Consider the following 17,876-nt stretch of genomic DNA (forward strand, 5'->3'; position numbering starts at 1 on the left):
TTCGTAGTGTTATTAATGGTTCAAGTGAGGTGCATGTGATGGGATTCTACGGTTAATAATTCACCTTTAAAAAAACATTTCAGTTTAGACAGGAAAAGGTTTTGGACCCTGTAATGGTCACCTCCTATTTAAATGCATTCACTTCATGAACTACCACACTTACAGTTAAAAAGCTTCAAGTTGAATACAAACATAAGGTTTACTTTGTCTCCATCATCTGGTCAATGATGGTCACGAAAACCTTTTGGTATAGTGTGGATTGTACCAAATCCTTAATATGTTCTGCACTGGTTGGAAAGGAATCACTGATTAAATACAATGAGGAATATTAAAGATCCCCTCTAGATGCGTTTTAAGACAGAAATGCCTTGCTTTGAACAAAACATTGCGTTTCACTACCTACTTAACTAAATTGCATCCACTCCTTTCTTGATGTAAAAGTCAAGAACCTTTGTATACTAAAATACTGTTTCAAAAGTTTAACTGATACATCATGTCTCCTACTTCACTGAAGAGTCCATTCTCAGTGTACACAGCATGCTTCCTGCTTCTTCGTCACACTTTTGTAAGTTGCATACTGAACCACGACTGTCTTCCACGCTATTCGTGATCTCATAACTACGTACACACACGACTTTGATTTAAGAAGTCAAACTCGGCACGTACATCAACCTGCACAATGACGCTTAAACATCCAGGTGAAGGAACAATAAGTAATCTCTCTCTCTGACACACGTAAATCAAAATGTAATGCAGACGGCTGTCAAAAAAGAATGTGGAAGAAATAGTTCAGAATTGTGTTTCGCACTGATAATCTCTTATTCATTGTAAGTAGAACTACATGACAGTTGACAGCTCATGCCAAGAGACTTTTTCAGAATGTGTGGATATTCAGAAATCAATCTCCAAATGAGCGTTGTAAAATTTCATTCAGCTTGTTTTATAAAAAAAAACTAAAGTTAAGATCTAGTGACACATTGAAATGTAATTTATAGCTTTATACAAGTCAAGAAATCTAAAATAAAAATGAACTCTGTAGATAATCTGGACTAATGATCATACCACGACTCAACAGCTGTGATGTGATTGTTTATTGCAGCAACGACAGCGTGAAGCTAAGAAAGTTTGAATACAGTTTGAGAAAAGAAAAAAATGCATTGTTTTAACAATTCAAAATGAATTCTTGAAAGTCCACCAAAAATCAATTTTGTCGACAAATTCCTAAATCTGCGTCCTCAGCAATATCAGAAATGTAATTTCCAGAACATGCCTCATTAAAGCCCAGCAGGTCAGTTCACTCAAACGATGACGGAGAATAGATCATTTTCAATGGCCACTGATCTAAAACAACATTGCAGGTTTTCCTGCTGAATCATGGTGGTTACCAAAACATTTTTAAAAAAAGATCATAAATGACAAGGCATAGCAGATTTGCTAAGGGAGGACATCGTTAACTACTGTAACATTCAGTGTGTACTTTTGAAACCCAATTTACATCAATTCATTACTTTCATTTTTCCTGTGAATATATCTCAAGGTGTTTTAGCAGAACAGGCCGTTAAACCAGTAACTTTTGATTCAAGCAGATAACAGGAGGAAAAAAAAATTAAAATACAGAGATGTCAAAACTAAACAAAACAAATACGAGTCGTCCAAAACCTCTTTAAGCACTGTATGTAGAAACAGTTATGAAACAAAGGCACAAGAAAATCTCTTAACAAAGAATGAACACATCAAAAGAGAAGCTAGAATTCACTTCCACACCAACTGTGGGGATCTTTTCTGGAAAGAGAGGACAACACCGCTGTAACCTGTGGTCCCAAACATGTTCGTAACATTCTTCTCTTCAAAGCAAAGACTTTTCATATCATGAGAAAAAAAAAGATGATCAGCGTCTTATTAAAATGAGAAAACCGCTCACTAAAGAAACCCAGAACTATTTAAAGACAGCTTCTGTACCAATGAGACGGACGGAGCGGATGTGAAACCTTTTCACAAGAATTAAACACAAGAACTACTGAAGCATGGAAACATCATTGAAGGGATCTAAAGATGCAGACACCATGTGCATTGTGTAGCACTGTACTGTATATATACAAACATTATGGGAAACACTGTCCCCGATAATAAAAACATCCATTCCTACAGTGAAATATGGAGGGCACTGCCTCCGATACGGACAAACACTGGTAGGCAAAAACTACCTTCTTCTTTTTCACATTATGGAAGACACTGCAGCCGATAATGTCAGGACGAGAGGCGTACATGTACCAAGGGACCAGTACCGACAGCCAGAGGTGCGATATGTGAGCTGGTCTCGTTTTAAAGACCAATCCAGTGTCGCTTAAAAAAAAATAAAAAGAAGAAGAATTCCCTCAGAGTAGTGCAGCGTTCTGAGAGGAGCCGGTTTGTTCAGTGGTCGGTCCCGGCCGTCGGTCAACATGTACGCTTCTATTAAGCAGATGCTGCTCTTGTCATTTCGACAGTATAACTGTCATAATTATGGAAGGCACTGCTCCCGATAATTATACACATTTTTTTTATAAAAAGGCAATAAAAAAATATTTATAGTGAACCCTGCCACTGATAAATAAATAACACAATAAATAGACGTACGGTTTCAGTGCCACGTGGTTGGAGACGTTCTCCCTTGGGTTTTTAAAGGCCTACAGAGGTTTGCCCTCATGTCAGGAGGCAGAGGATTCAGGTAATAAAGACATTCTGATTTATTTGATATTATTTAGGAGCACGAGTGTTAAGTGACGGCAAGTTACAACAGCCGATTGTCCAAAATATACTGCAAGATTTGTTTCGATGCAACATAACTTATTTTTAAACACATTTTCGGTCTTTTTCAGCAACTTTCGTTGAGCAGCAGATTTCAGCACAGTATGAAATTATAGCTACCAATACTAACCAGCTCAGGTTTGAACACGAGGCTCCAGCAGCAGTGGAAATACCAGCAGTTTTGATTTGTAATAATTGTGGAAAACAGTTGGAAAGTCATTCGCTTATAAATACCATGCTGGCCATTTGAGTTGTAGTCATCTCTGAGCTGGCAAACACAGCCTGTCCTGTGATTATGACCTGATGATACTGTGCTGAAGAAGCCTCAACGCTTTCATGAGGTAACGCCAATTTAAGAAGTACCGCCACATGTCATGGGCATCTGAAGGTAGTCGTTATTAGCACCAAAGTATTCAGAATGTCAGATTTAAATGACACATGGGGGGGGGGGGGGGGGGGGGGGGGTAAATGACCCTTTAAACTTTCTAGTTAAGGCATAAGGCGGAAGTACATTTTTAGAATTAATGTTTGGCTTTTTGGAGAGAATGGCGATGAGCTCATCGCTCAAATGTTGGAGGTGATGACCGTGAAATTTGGCATCCATTTAGTTACGGCCCCAATTTTATAATTTCCTTGGAGAAAAAAAAAAAGAAAAAAAAGCTGTGCATCTGTGACTGCCAGCTGTGATAAGGGGGCCAAACATGGGAGAAGGGGGTGAAATTACTTATTTTAGATTTCATTATCCAGAGACCAGATGTTCCCCGCTAGCGAGTTGGCACAGCCCTGAACTGTCCAGGTCGCCAGGGCAAACTGGTTGCGGAACAGGTCGACGTCTGCATCGGGGTGTTTGGTCATGAGGTCGTTGAGGTGGTGCAACAGAGCATCGAGAGTGTGAGGCCCGGAGCCCAGCAGGATGTGGCGGAAAGGGCTCTCTCTGGGAGACACGTAGGGGGACAGGAAGCTCCTTTCCACCTACAGAAACAAGACGAGGACAACGGGACGATGAAAGAGGGACTTCTGCGACGCTTTCTTTAAAGTCACTGCTGTTGTTTTGCTTGGACAATTAAAATGAAGTGACTTTTTCTTTACATCACAAAATTGCAGGCTATTGTTCATTTTCAACGCTTCAGCATTATAATACATTTACATTTTATTTTTTTAAGTCTTTAAGTCTTTTTTTAAAGTTTTTGCCAAATTCTGATTTGGGTACGGAGGTACACGACATCTCTTCCCAACGTCCGAAACCACCAACTTCAAACCAGTGAGAGAAGCAAAGCCAAAAAAAACGCAGAAATGTCTCATGAAATACCCCAAAACTCTTCCAACTCGGTCTTGCTACAAGCAATAGATGTCCTACATGAAGAAACTCTGTCACTGATAACAGGGCCTTTATAAAAAAAGAAAAGGATAAAAAATTTTTTTAAAAAATTTAAAAAAAGCAAGAGTGCTTTGTGCTCTTCCAGCAAAGCACAAAACGGATTGATTTGTGAATCTACCCCTCAGCCAAGACATGTTGGCAGCTGAACAGGAGCAATAACTGTGTTTGTGAACTTGTCCAGTCTGGCTCTTACCGTCATTATGCGGTCATTGAGGATACGGCACATCTCGATGTCCTCCAGGTCACTGTTCTGGATGTCTTCCACCAGCTTGCGGGAGGAGCGGCTGAAGGAGCCAGAGGCCATGATTAACCACTTCACTGTGAGGGCCTTGGGCAACACCTCCTTCTGAAAGCACACATAGCATCCACAGGGGATATTTGGTATTCTGAATAAACAAAACTATACCGATGTGCATCTTTTGGACACATTAGGGTTGCATAATCAAAGCCGCAATTAGACAAAAACAACAACAAAATCAATTAAAAAAGGCATTAGAAACAGGTAACTCGGCTACTTTACAAAGAGTGAATTTGAAGGTAGAGTTAAATACAAAAAAAAAGGTAACAACCCAAATAACTGAGTCAGCTGGAAAGTTCAATTCATGTCAGCAAGAAAACAGGACACTCACCCCCTTAACAGAAACGACTTTGCTGTTGATCTGAGACACTTTAGAGCGGATAATAGTGTTGTACTTCATCACGTCCAGCCGCAGCAGATGATCATGCACCAGCCTCAGCGCTATGTGACCTGCGAACCGGGTCGCTATCTCAGCCAGCTGAGGGACCTGGTTGCCCGTGGCCACGTCCAGTTTCTCCCGGGTGTCGAGCGGTGTGCCGGAGTACGGGTAGTCCTTTAGAGCAGAACGTAAGATGCGTTGATTATTACATCCCAGGATGAACCAAACTAGCGTAATGGCTCAATGAACAAGCGTGTCCTGGGCTACGGCTATCGACTCAAATAGATTGATGGAACTTGTAGCACGACGGGATGACTTACCGGGTTAGGTGCAGAGGTGAATCTAAACGAGACTGAGGGAATGCCAGAGAAGGCAAGGAAAGGATAAGCAGCATTATCCAACTTCAAAGGCTCCAACCTGGAAAATAAAAACACATGCAAGATGATGAGGAAACCGCATGGACGTCACGGCGACGTGTACACATTGACTGGATCAACAGCCTGGTCCCACTTACACGTTCAACTCAAAGTTGCCCTTTGCAAATTTGGAGGAGAGTGTCCTCGTCTTGTCTGGAGAGTTCACCTGAGGAGAAGACAATTGCAGATGTACATTATATCTTAACATTCACAAACAAAATTGATAATAGTATTCAAATCATGCTGCAGGCTTGTATTAATTGTACCTCTTTCATAGTGCCCTCGATCAGGCTGTGCATCAAGGGACTGGCTGCCACTTTAAATCCTGCCTGACCTGGAAAGCACGGCTCATATTTAGTCATTCTGAAAATCACATATTCTGTCATATTGTAAGCTTTTAATATTTAATAGCCTGAAAACCTGAAGTAAATACCTGTTACAACTCCATCCAGGTTGATGTAGGAGAAGGCGTTCATGCTCAGAGAGGAAAGATAACCCTGGATATACAGAAACATTTTTTTTTATTAATTTAGAGTCCTAACACCAATCGGTATTATTACAGCATCAAAGCTGCAGATTAAGAAAGATGCAGCGGGGGGGGGGGGGGGGGGGATCTTTCTCACCTCCAACCACTCGGTGGCGCCAACACTCCCATATTCTCCAGCGCTCCAACTGGCAAACACGATGCTTCTCCTCGGTTTGAACCCATCTGACAAGAAGACAATGAAATGCATTAACAGAAGAAGCAGCGCCCTCACTACATGAGAAATACTACATTTTGACTAAACATATCCCGACTTTTCTTCTTCAACTACTAAATGGCTACTGTAGGATCCAATGTGAAGCGTAGAGCCATTTCACATTAAAAACGTACCATTCTTCACCATATCCGAGACGGAACGTGCCAACTCGGCAAGGACGCTGGTGCCGACGGTCGACGCGGCAAAACCTGCACCCCAGGCATCCCTCTGAGCGCCGATAACCACATATCGATCTACAATTACAAATAATGAAAGAATACATTCAGTGTCAATTACTCATTTTCAGGAAGTCTGTGTACCGACTTCCTGATCACAGCATCTCTGTTTGTAAATAAACAACTCCTTTTACCTGCATCCACAAAGCCTTTGATGACCCCAAAGACATTATTGATCTTTTTCTCAGTAAGAACGTTGTTGACCTCGACAACAATGACGTCGCTCTCGTCTCCCAGTCTGTAGCGGCCTCCCCATCCTGTGGGTTCATTCTGACCCCCCAGCTCCCTGTAGGATGCAGACAAAGTCAACCGTAGTCAACAATCACAGTGCAAGAGGAATATTTCATATTAAAGTACATCCTTTCAGTGCGTCCGCAGCGAATGTGAGCCTTACTTCCGAATGTCGGTAGCCATGCCTGCTGTGATGCTCTGAGCCAGGATCTTCGGCAGGCCTGAGGACTGGACGGGCGGAAACTGGGTGTGGTTGAAGGAGGGGAAGCCGGGGGTGTAGGGATCCCCTGAACCCATGTGGACCTGTGGAGACCGAAGAAGACACAGAAGAAGGTTAGATGAAAAGTTCAGTTTGCATACAGCTATGATTCAACAGTGACACGAAGGCTTTTGTGTTCCGAACTAAATCGTCCCAGCAGCCTTAATCTCAAACTTCTACATTTAAAATTAAAAAGATTATATGAAAAACATGTAACAGCTACACACTTATACACAACACTACTTCTATTAGACATCAAATATTCATGTTTAAGGGGTACATTACCGCCACTAGCGACAGGCATCATTAGGTTGTTAGTGATAATACTACTCTTAATGGTTCAGTTCTTTACCAATACTTTTTTTTGTATTTAAAAAAATAATTCAGAACTGGATTTAAATGCATTTATATTTTAAAAAGAACTCGATGTCTCTCGAGCAACAGTATTGTTTACAACAGCAAAGTCACTACACAAACTCAAGAATAATCACTGGAAACAATCCAGAAGAAAATAAATCATATGTAACAACGAAGGGCGTGTTTAATTAAGAGCACAACTCTGCCTTCCGCGCAAAGGTGTGGAGAAAGAACGAATGATTGTGAGGCTGCCAGTAATTGCACAACAGCGTTATTTAATGGGAATTTCACTCCCTTATTTCTCAAGAACCGATAACTCCTTTAGAACCAGGTTTCGGGGGCAGCCCTAGCCTCCACTAATGAACGAATGTCAAAGCCAGTCGAGCACAAAATTCAAACAGAACCACTGATTTAATACCATCAGTACACTGAACTCATGGGCTTCATTCTCCAACACGCTGCTTCTAAACTGTCAACACTCACGTGTCCGTAGAGCTGAGTGGAGTCTTCAAGAGAGGAATCAGAGGGGTCTCTGTAGATCAACACAGCAGAGGCACCCACTTTGGCAGCATTGGCTACCTACAAGCAAAAAAAAAAAAAAAAAAAAATGAAAATGTATATTGCCACTAACAGCAAAATCACGTATTTCAGAGTGATTCAGGCAAGAAGAAAGTTCACAGTAATATAAAAGTCATACTGAATTTCTTACTAACCACCCACCTTCTCAGCAAAGCTGATCTTCCCCGCACGTACCAACATGACCCTGTCAGTCAGGTTGATGCTCTTTTCACGCAGCAACTGGAAGTCACTGTCCTGCCCGTAAAATGCATACAAGACGGCACCCTGGAACAAATACATACAGTAAATAAACTGCATTATCCTCTAAATAATACAAAAACGTTTTTTCTACTTCAGCTTTTAGATTACCGTCACTGTTCCATTGGCACTGTAGGAGAGGAATCCCTCTGGACGCACGTCCTTCCCGTTCTTGAACGCAAATCTGTTGTAGCCAGAAGCTGGGGGGTCCTGGACCTTCACAAAGTGCTCATCGGTCCAGGTCTTCATGCCGTACTGTTTGAACTTGTTGAGCACCTTGTTCGCCAGAGACTCGTCACCTGGAGAACCAGCCCGGTGGTTGACGCTGGAAAACTCACTAGGAGAGGAGGAATGACAACATGAGGGGAAAAGAACTTTTTAAATTATAATATAAATAAAGACATTTTGTGTGCGGCTTATAAATTTACCTGAAGACAGGTTCAAATTTGGCTGCATCAAGTTTCTGAGCGAGGAGCTTTTTGACATCGTCCCAGTCCATCAGGGGGGCAGCACCAGTCTCGCGGACAACGGATTCTATTATAGGGTCCTGAGAGGCCTCGCAGGTGGGAGCCATCACGTCCTTCTTACGATGAACCAGGTAGCCAATCAGGTACCCTGTAGGGAGCAGTGGTTTTAAATGGGAGGCGCAACCAGAAGGGAAGTACACATCCAAGGACAGACTAGAGGCATCAAGTTACCGTCTAAACCACACAGTCAGCATTATTTAAATGCTTTACCACCACCTGATCATGACAGTATTGTACAGTATGTAGACCTCACATAGTTCTTCCTCACACAGCCAGTCAATTACATTTCATTGAATCAAAGACTACAAGGCAAAGCCTGAATTCTGGATACAAGAGCCTTTAGTCTTTGTTGCTCAGAGAGGGACACTGTCAACCTTACACTAAAAAATAAGAAGATCATCTTGGGACATCCCCCACATGAGCCTTAATGTTTCTCAGGGCAAGTCACATTTGTGGTTGAACTGTAAATGTCAGCGTGTATCTAAAGTCATCAGCATGCCACTGGTGCCACCAGCAATACAGATTCAAACCAGCAGTCCTAAGATTGATACTTAAGGGACACCATGTTATTTTATGCAAACTAAATATAAAAAACACACAGCCCCTTCACTCTCACCGATGATGAAGATGAGGAGGGTGGTGGCGGCTATGAAGCAGAGGTTCTTTGGTTTGCGTCCGAGCTTTTGAGCCACGGAGGGTTTGCTGTTGGAGTTGTGATTGAGGTGGTCTCCCACGCCGTTTCCCCCGACCTCCTCGTCCATGTCGGACGACAGCTTCATCTCCACATGGCTGTTGTCGCCTTCCATGTTCTGCGTCAGGTTGAAACGTGTGTAGGAGTGCGGCTCCCCGTTAAACTGTAACGACAGAACGATGCTTTATAGCGCCGAGAGCTCAGCTGAAACCGATGATCAACGAGGTTTATCATGACTTGCTTGAGATGACAGAATACACTTTCTAAAATACAAACCTTAAATATCTTAGGGGCATATAAGTTATAGCTAATGCCCAAAATAACGTTAATAAAATCCTTTAGTGATGTTTATTTGATCAGTAATAAAGAACAGCTTTTGGGTTGCCAGGTTGGGGAAATTCCCATTTCCTCTTCCAGTATTGCTTTTTTCTTTTAGCTCGCACTTTAATTCATCTGGAATACACCAACAGACCATTCGACTACTCTATCTGGAAAAGGCCTCAGAACTTCTGGACCCCCCCCCCCACATACAGGAAGTTTGTCGACAGTTACCGTTGGGCCCGATGTTTTTTTGGAATGAAAGAATCCTTTGTTAAAATAGCAATATCTACAGCACATACTCTGACTGTGCCAACGATAGTTTTATTTTTAATCTTTAAAGTACAATAAGTAGTAAAATACCGACAATAAATTAAGCAAAAGAGCTCAGTTTCTGTTTCGTTTCTCTTTCTCCGTCATAGTTTTCATCTAAAAAAGCACAACCCTGTCATGTGCCAATAAAGATCAAAACATCTTTCATAAATAATATGCATAAAATGTTAAACAAGTGTAAATGAACTTACAGATATTGCTTTCGGAGAGCTAAAAGAAGGATGAAGGATGACCGATAACGAGCACTACGCAGTAGATCTTCTCCTGCAAGGAACTGCCAACAACAAAATGGAGAACTGCTCCCCGTTTTCTGTTACGCAATTATTCCAAGTAAAAAGTAATTTTGAAAAATTGTTGGGACAAATTAACACAAATGGGTTGTGCTGGGTAAGAGAAAATAAAAAAAATTTAAAAAATAACGTTGACTGATTTATATTTTGTCCTTTTTGATCAAATCTGACAGGAAGTAGTTCACCATTGGTGGAACCAGGACTGCGTAGTGCTCATTTTCAGTATCCTTAAACTTTCTGTGATAGCGGTCAGCTGCAAGTTCATTTTGTTGCCCACTTGTTTCATATTTATTGATTCATGTTACTGTACTTATTGCAGGGATGATTTCGACTTTATAATAGCACATGAGGTTGTGTAAAAAAGCAATAATTCGTATTAACTATAAGCCTTATTTTTGTCCCTTGCAGTGATTAGAAAATATTGCCATCACTAATCTTAATCAAGATGAATTCATCACACACACACATAACATTAACTGCACTGAAAATATCCCCACGTCACTGCCTAAATATCATTCAGAATGGTGTTTACGAAATGTAAAAGTAATTTGTTCCCAAGATGAAAGAACATTCAATTGTGCAACATGGGCAGTTATAATAACACTCATTTGAGAAGAGGCAATAATGGAAAGAATTTCTCAGAGCAAAGCTTGTTATTCGAGGATTTAGGTTGTAATACTCACAATTTTGGATATTGTTGACCTTGCCTGGTCCATTGCTGCTTCAGTCTAAAAAGGGAAACAAACAAGTAAAGTATAAGTGAAGCATCCGGCCTAAAGATGGAATGATTGTCGTCGTCGTCTTTCTCACCGTTTGAGGTTTTTAAAAGTGACGATCTACCCAAACACTACGTTGAGTTTTAAATTCCTTGTAAATGAAATGGCTATAAATAAAATACCTTTTTAACCAGCCATTTTTCAAGTCTACAAGAGATGAGCGTTCTACTCAAAAGATGGATTGTACTTCTATACAGTGCGATACTGTTTCCCTTGTGGGAATAATGGAGTGTCCAAAGAACACGTCCCACCTCTTGTCCAAACATCCACAGGGTTTCCTTTGCTGTGCACTTGAAAGGCAACACTGTTCCGGGCACAAAAGGCCGGTGTCCAGCACAGGTCAGCACAGACTCCATGCCTCCATGTGAACTCCACCGCCAGTAGAATACAATAATCAAAATCAGAGCCAATCAAAGCAAGGTTTCAATTTAACCGAGTAACAAGACCTGAAACCCAGGTCAGCTGTATGTTTTCTTAACTATTGTAATGCACCATCAGTGGAATAAGAGCAATGCATGTGATCACCCTCAGGGGAGGAGCTTATGTATGATGCTTCAGCAGCACACGGGGCTGAGACGGGTCAAAACTTGTATGTTTGATAACCAATTGGACTCACTTTGCTTTCATATCTCATGCTTTACTGCACAGTTCTTATACACACACACACACACACACACACCAGATGAATAACCACATCTATTATGAATGCAATGGTGTAAGAGAGACAATGCCTCAGTCTAGAATTTCTCACCACTCAGTGAAAATTGATTGACCGATATTTGACACTTGGACACTGCATAGTCACTTCCTGTACCGCTCTGTCTCCTGCTGGCTAAGGATTTCTTTTGAGTACCACCAGTGACACTTTGTCAATCCAATGAACCACTTAGCCCGATTCACTTTATTTGCCAATAACTAAGGTAACCGAATACAATGTACGCATTAGTGTCCCCAACCGTTCAGTACAGGACGTTTGGCTTTAGACAACCTTTTGGTACGGCCGGTGACCCAAACAATGACAAAGTAGTCCATTTATTTCTACCACTGGCACAAGAGGAAGAGAAAATTTGGAGCATAAGTTTTACCCAGGAAGTCTTGGCGGTGCACCAGTTGTTCTCTATTAGCTGTAGCATGCTAGTCGTCTTAGCGTGGATGGATTATGTGGAAAACGGAACGCCAATTTGGTAGACAACTTAAAGTAACGGTTGAATCATTTCCTCCATCTGTCTGTCTGTCTTGCATTGTGGACAAATAGATGATGGTGTGGAACAGTTGTTGAGATTATTATTGGGAGGTAAAGTATTGGGAGTTCCAAAAGTGGAACCCACATTGAGTAAGGAGCCTCTATGTAAAACGGACGCCATCGGAGCCCAGTTCCACCGATAGACAGTTTGTAAAGCATCTCATCTGCTCGGATTAATCGTCGAAAACATGCACCTGAGAGGAGACGCAGCATCCCTTTACACCTAAATGAGTGCAAACAAAATGAGACCTATTATGCAGTCAAAGCATTTGCGAAATGCTTGCATAGGTGACATCGCCGCAAAACCCTCTTAAAAAAAAAACAAATGTCCATTTAAAGAGGGCGGTGTTTCACACAGTTTCACCTTAAACCAACTAACTAACTTCTTAAACCATAAGCAAAGAAACTCTTTCCCAATTCTTATCCCAGCAACAAGGTGCATTCAGGACTCTGACAGAAAACAATCATGACCTCTTCTATCCTGTCTGATCTTTAAAGAACAAAACAGACCAAAACTTTTCAAACAACCCCGGTGTTATCAAGCCCTGTAGTAGAGAATTATATGGCCTCATGGGTTTAACCATTGCCACACTTACTGAACTTTGGACCGAATAAAAACACTGAAAACATTGTTGAGAGTAGACTCGGATAGAAACCACATATTCAAAACATGCTCAAAACAGACCAACAACTTTATTTGTTCACCATCTGTTCAGTTTCTTCTGTAAAGAAACAAAAGTAAAGCTAAAACTGCAAACAGACAAAACGATGCCGAGCTTACCCGGAGAGACTGAGGTGTGCCGAGCAGCCAAAAGACGGAGAAAGATACTCTTAATGATCCCTGCAGTCCAATTTACAAGCTCTCCAGGAATGAGATCCCAGACTGGATATTGCATGAGGAGAACCGTGTGGGCAAATGCCCAAAAGCGAGACAAACAATCAGTCAGGCCAGCACTAACTTGCAGCGTCAAAACATGGCATTGCTGAACTCCTAACAGCATGGATAAAAACCAAACCGTGTACTTCAAGTGTATGACAATCAAGCAAATGAGAGTGCAGCCATGTTTGGAACCACGCTGCAGAATAACTTGGCTCTACCAACATTATATTTAGTGCAGCTAACTTTAGACCATGGAACGGCCTCAGACAACCCCGGGACTCCCTTGACTTCTTCAACCTCTAGGGGGATACAACCAAGCACATTACACCTACGGGACACAAAATAAAATGTAAAAAAAAGAGCAGCCTCACATTTTTCTTATTCATAGCCTGCTTTGCAGGCAACCGTGACACTTGACAGATATGCACTTATAAAATGGTATCGGAACAGGCTTAGCTGCTTTGTGAAGCTAATTGCTCTCTAAGGTGGGCACAGCGATGTCTAATCTTACATACCAAACATACCGGGCCCTAATACTTTAATCAGATTAGCCACTTTTTCAGTTGGGAGACCTATGGATATATGAGCAATATAAAACAGAGCACAAATCAAGAATAAATGGGTACAAACAAGACCCTCAACAAACGTCCTTTAAAAAAGGAGTCACTTTGCTTGTAGCATTCTCTGAACCACGACTTGTATCTCCATTAACTCATTTTTAGCCAAGTGTGTGCAAACGAGATAGTGAGAGCAGACTGGAGTCACGCCCTTCTGGGAACTTGCAGGCATAACCTGTTAGACATTAACGGTAAATGAGCACGGCAACTATGATTGAACAAGAGAAGAAGTTGGACGGATTTCATTTTAGCAGTTAGTCGAGGCCAAAAAATATATAAAGGTGTGAAACAGCCTGCGGCTCTTTCCCCAAGATAACACACACCGAATGAAAAAAAACTTTAAAAAAAAAAAAAAAAAAAAAGCACAAAAAACATGCAAGAGACTGGAAACAGTTTCCAATTAAAAAAGTTCAACTAGAACATTTATTTAACTTCAAGGACTGCAGGCAGATTAACGTCAGTGTCTGAAAGGTGATCTTCCAGGATCAAACATGGCTTCCTCAAAGGGTTCTTAGTAACTGAACAAATCCCTTTGAAAAAAAAAGTAACAATAGCTTCATAAAAAGTAGGTTGTGGAGGCTGTGGCAAGAAGACTTTTGGTCTCACGTTACAACAGAACTATTGTGAACTCTGTGACGGGTCGTTGAGAGGGGGAGGAAGGAGGAAGAGGTCGGAGGTGACACAGCCCTTTACACAATTACTGAAGAATTGAATAGTCTTTCACCAAATTTTAGCCAACATGCACGCAACTCCAGTTAGCAAGCAGACAATGTAGTCATTTTATAATGCGGACATAATCACTACACTTGAGCAACAACTTAAGTTACACCCTAACAACACTACTAGGCAGTGCAAACATAAATGCATTTGCCATAACGATAACTTAATAACTATCATCGTGGTGTTAAAGACCTGGCCTATTTGTCTAAAGAGCTTTGCCATCAGCAAATGGTCCGGGTCTTAAACACCTTCTGTGTTTAAGTGTATAGTCAGCTGTTGTTGGAAAACGAACTGCCTATTAACCTCTCATTGTGGGAGCATTTCAACTCCTCCTGTTGTCACAGGTCATAAAACCGTATAAAGAGATTTTCTCACTCTAGCGTTCCAAGAAGAGCCTCGTGGACTTCCTCTTGGGCGCCTCATATCCAAATAGCATACAATTAAGTGAAAACCCTGTCTAACTAGTGGTTGAGTCTTAACTGGAAACACGAACAAAGCATCAGGAAATAGCAACGTTTTAAATCAAAGCGTGTTTTTTTTGATAGAATACAGTCTGCACCCATGTACAGGTCGAGATTAAGTTATGTATAAATAATGTAGACAGATTTTAGATGTTAAAAATAATTTTCATTCATAAAAATATCAGCGTACACATTAATGGTCCTTATAGGAAATATAACAACCTGCAGCAGACAGGCCAAGCTTAGATTAAAACGTACTAAACTTATTGAACCACATCAGGTCCATTGTTTAACCAATATGCCCGTTTACCTTGTAGAATACACACTTGACAAACTCACAATTATACGGCTTAACACAAGCAAGTATAGACATGTACAAACCAGTATAAGATATTTTCAAAGACTTTTTTAATCTAATGAATCCCTCTATGAAGGAATTCAATGTAAAATCTTTCTCTGGTTAAAATCCCCAGTAATCATTAACATTTTAAAAAAAAAGGAAGCGGCAAAAACTTTTAAACACTACATGAGATCGGTCTCATCCACTGTTTCCACACAACTTTGCAATGTGAACAAAGGGCACAGGGGAGGTAAAGTAAGGTGTGGGAAACAAAGAAATGGTGAGAAAAAGAGAACGGGGGCAGCAGGAGAGGAGAAGGGGGTCATTGTAGGAGTCATTGTGCTCTGGCACATCATGTGAGAGTCACACTGGGGGGAAAGCTCCAAGCAGCTGATGGGGAAACATGAGCCAGAAGTAGAACAGTGAGGCAGGAAAAATCCCACAGAATTGGGCCTGCACAAGGATTCTTAAAAAACAGCAGCACATTCTGAAATATAGACACGAGCTGCAAGACAGGATGCGGTTTCATTCTATGCAGAGAGGAAGATGAGCTATTGTCAGCTTTTTGCTATAATGCAGGTTTTGGTACAAAACCCTGGTGCCACCAGATGGCACCAGGGTGTTTATTGGGTACACACTTAAAATGTAAGGCAGGAAAAGATCTGCTCAAATGACTAATACCACTACAGACAAGTCTTTTCTTAACACTTCTATCCTAAACTATAAGATATACTTGTTCTGCGGTGTTTGTGACTTTAAATCACATTAATAAATTGTTTTAAGACAAAGGAAGACAACAGTTAACCTGCTGCTAGTCTGTGTTAAACTAGACACCACACTATACCGCCTTAGGGGCAACTCCTCCATAACCAAATATAGCTTCAGTTCTACCATATGTTGACAAAGGTACAGTCAAAATTCACTCAATTTAATATGCACAAGCAGGGTTGGATCATTTTTTTTTTTTAAACTAGTCCAGACGCTATGGATATTGTAGTAAAGATAGCTTATCTATGCAGCAGCATATTGCTGTCTGTCAAGGTCAGTAAACAGGGCCAGTGTAATGTCTACCTACTGACACGGTGACCCACGAGCAGGAAGTGTCATTCAAGGATCTGACACCAGCTCGTCTTCAGCTCACGTTCAGGTCAGAAAGGCTCGCTTGAACGGGACTACCGGGTTCTCTCACGATGGCGCCCCTCGTTGCATTGGCAACCAACGCTTTGAATAACGATTAATATCTACAGTATACACAACGAAGAAGAGAAGCGACATGTCTTAACACAAGTGACATGTGGCGTAACCGCCTTCCGCTGCTGTGACGTTAAGCGTTCATAAAACGTGCTCGGACGCGTCCACGTTAGCGTGCAAAGGGTAACACATGCAGTGTATTTGGCATTTTGTTAAAGAAACACAAAGGCTGATGTCCTTCCGCAGACAGAGTATTGTTGTGTTAGCGTTATATATTTCAGTACAATAAGCTCCTCCGGCTCGGTTTGAACTAGCTAACGTTAGCCGTTATGTGTCGGATAAAACTCTCACCTGTTCTTCCACACAGCTCAAAAAGACTTCTTCTGTGACAGCTCTTGACACGAGGTTGCTCCCCTTTGCTGCTTCCTTGATGTCTGGTGTGGATCAGCCGGTGCCCTTGACCATGCGTCTTCCAGTTATACCTATCGGATTGGCCGGTGCTTACTACTAGGCGTAGTTTGAACGTCACTTCCGGCATTGCCTTGTTGTCGCGCCAAACGAATATAGACCATCGCGAGATCCTGTGTGTCCTCCTACCGGTTTGTTGATGACTGAGGGCTCCATGTGCTTTTTGACACTTTCAATATGGTTTTTATACATGGCAAGTCTCTTTTTCTTTCCAGATATGTTTGCACTCATTTTAATGGAGACGTAAGCTGTTGTAAGGTAATTATATATCCCAGTAGATAACTTTAAACTTTTAATAACACAATGCTGCTCTGTTTGAGGTCAAACAGAAAACCAGAAGTTGAAATAAGGTCACCATCAGTGGTGGGAAGTACAGTAAGAACCTGTATATTCAGCTACTGGTGTGCACTTTTAATTAATGCCTCTACTTCACTACATTGTTAAGGGAAAAGTGCACTTTGGACTCCACTATATGTATTCAATGGCTCATAAGGCTTTTATGAATATAATAGCCACAGCAGGAGAGATCAATCCTAAAAATACCGTTTACCGTTCATGTTGCATGTTATAGACCAGCTTTTTTTAGTTCCAATATAAATAACCACACCAGTATTTTAGTTTGGAAGCCTAGGGGTCACCTCAGTCAAGGATCACCTTGAATGAACCCCAGTGTGTGACAGACAAATCAACGACTTCCATCTGCCGCTCACCTTGAAATGAGAACAAACATAACACCAGTGTGCCGAGGACTGGTAACTTTTTCAGACCTTGCGGTCCACAGAATAGAGCTTTCTTTATGCTGCAGCTGTGAAAATATCAGCTCTAGGAAAGTAAAGTGAATGCAGGCCTATTTAGTTTGGTCATTAGTTTGCTGACTAAGTCAGACGCACAGATTTTTTTTTTCCAGTTAAATTGTCTGGGGCCATTTCGGCTCCTTTTTCTAATATACACATGAGCCAACTCTGGTAAATGATTTAATGTGAAGGCACACGTAGTCTGACTGGCCTTTATTTAACAGAAAAACGCCCCGTTATGTCCATACAGACAGGGTTGACAAATCAAGAGCTCCTGGGATTGGGCATTGGTGGTGGGCATGACCGAAGCAGACGCCAGTGTTGGTCAAT

The 17,876-nt window shown here is 41.4% G+C and overlaps 1 protein-coding gene across 2 annotated transcripts; it reads right to left on the reverse strand.

Annotated features, from left to right (window-relative positions):
- Positions 1 to 1,076: 1,076 nt before the first annotated feature.
- On the reverse strand, positions 1,077 to 16,771 carry LOC306705697 (transferrin receptor protein 1-like). Of its 2 annotated transcripts, none has more exons than XM_079172519.1 (18): positions 16,636 to 16,771; positions 10,740 to 10,784; positions 9,041 to 9,278; positions 8,326 to 8,512; positions 8,009 to 8,234; positions 7,802 to 7,924; positions 7,565 to 7,660; positions 6,629 to 6,768; positions 6,369 to 6,520; positions 6,133 to 6,252; positions 5,882 to 5,967; positions 5,692 to 5,755; positions 5,525 to 5,592; positions 5,357 to 5,424; positions 5,163 to 5,259; positions 4,795 to 5,016; positions 4,359 to 4,511; positions 1,077 to 3,759 (listed from the first exon to the last, which is right to left on the reverse strand). In XM_079172519.1, exons 2-18 carry the CDS (start codon positions 10,770 to 10,772, stop codon positions 3,517 to 3,519), a joined length of 2,316 nt encoding a protein of 771 aa, XP_079028645.1. In that variant the 5' UTR covers positions 10,773 to 10,784; positions 16,636 to 16,771; the 3' UTR covers positions 1,077 to 3,516. The 2 variants fall into 2 exon arrangements, with proteins under 2 accessions (XP_079028645.1, XP_079028646.1); XM_079172520.1 differs by lacking the exon at positions 16,636 to 16,771 and adding an exon at positions 12,857 to 13,098.
- Between the last annotated feature and the right edge of the window lie 1,105 nt (positions 16,772 to 17,876).

Source organism: Pholis gunnellus (genome assembly GCF_910591455.1).
Source record: "Pholis gunnellus genome assembly, chromosome: 14".
Lineage (NCBI taxonomy): Eukaryota > Metazoa > Chordata > Actinopteri > Perciformes > Pholidae > Pholis > Pholis gunnellus.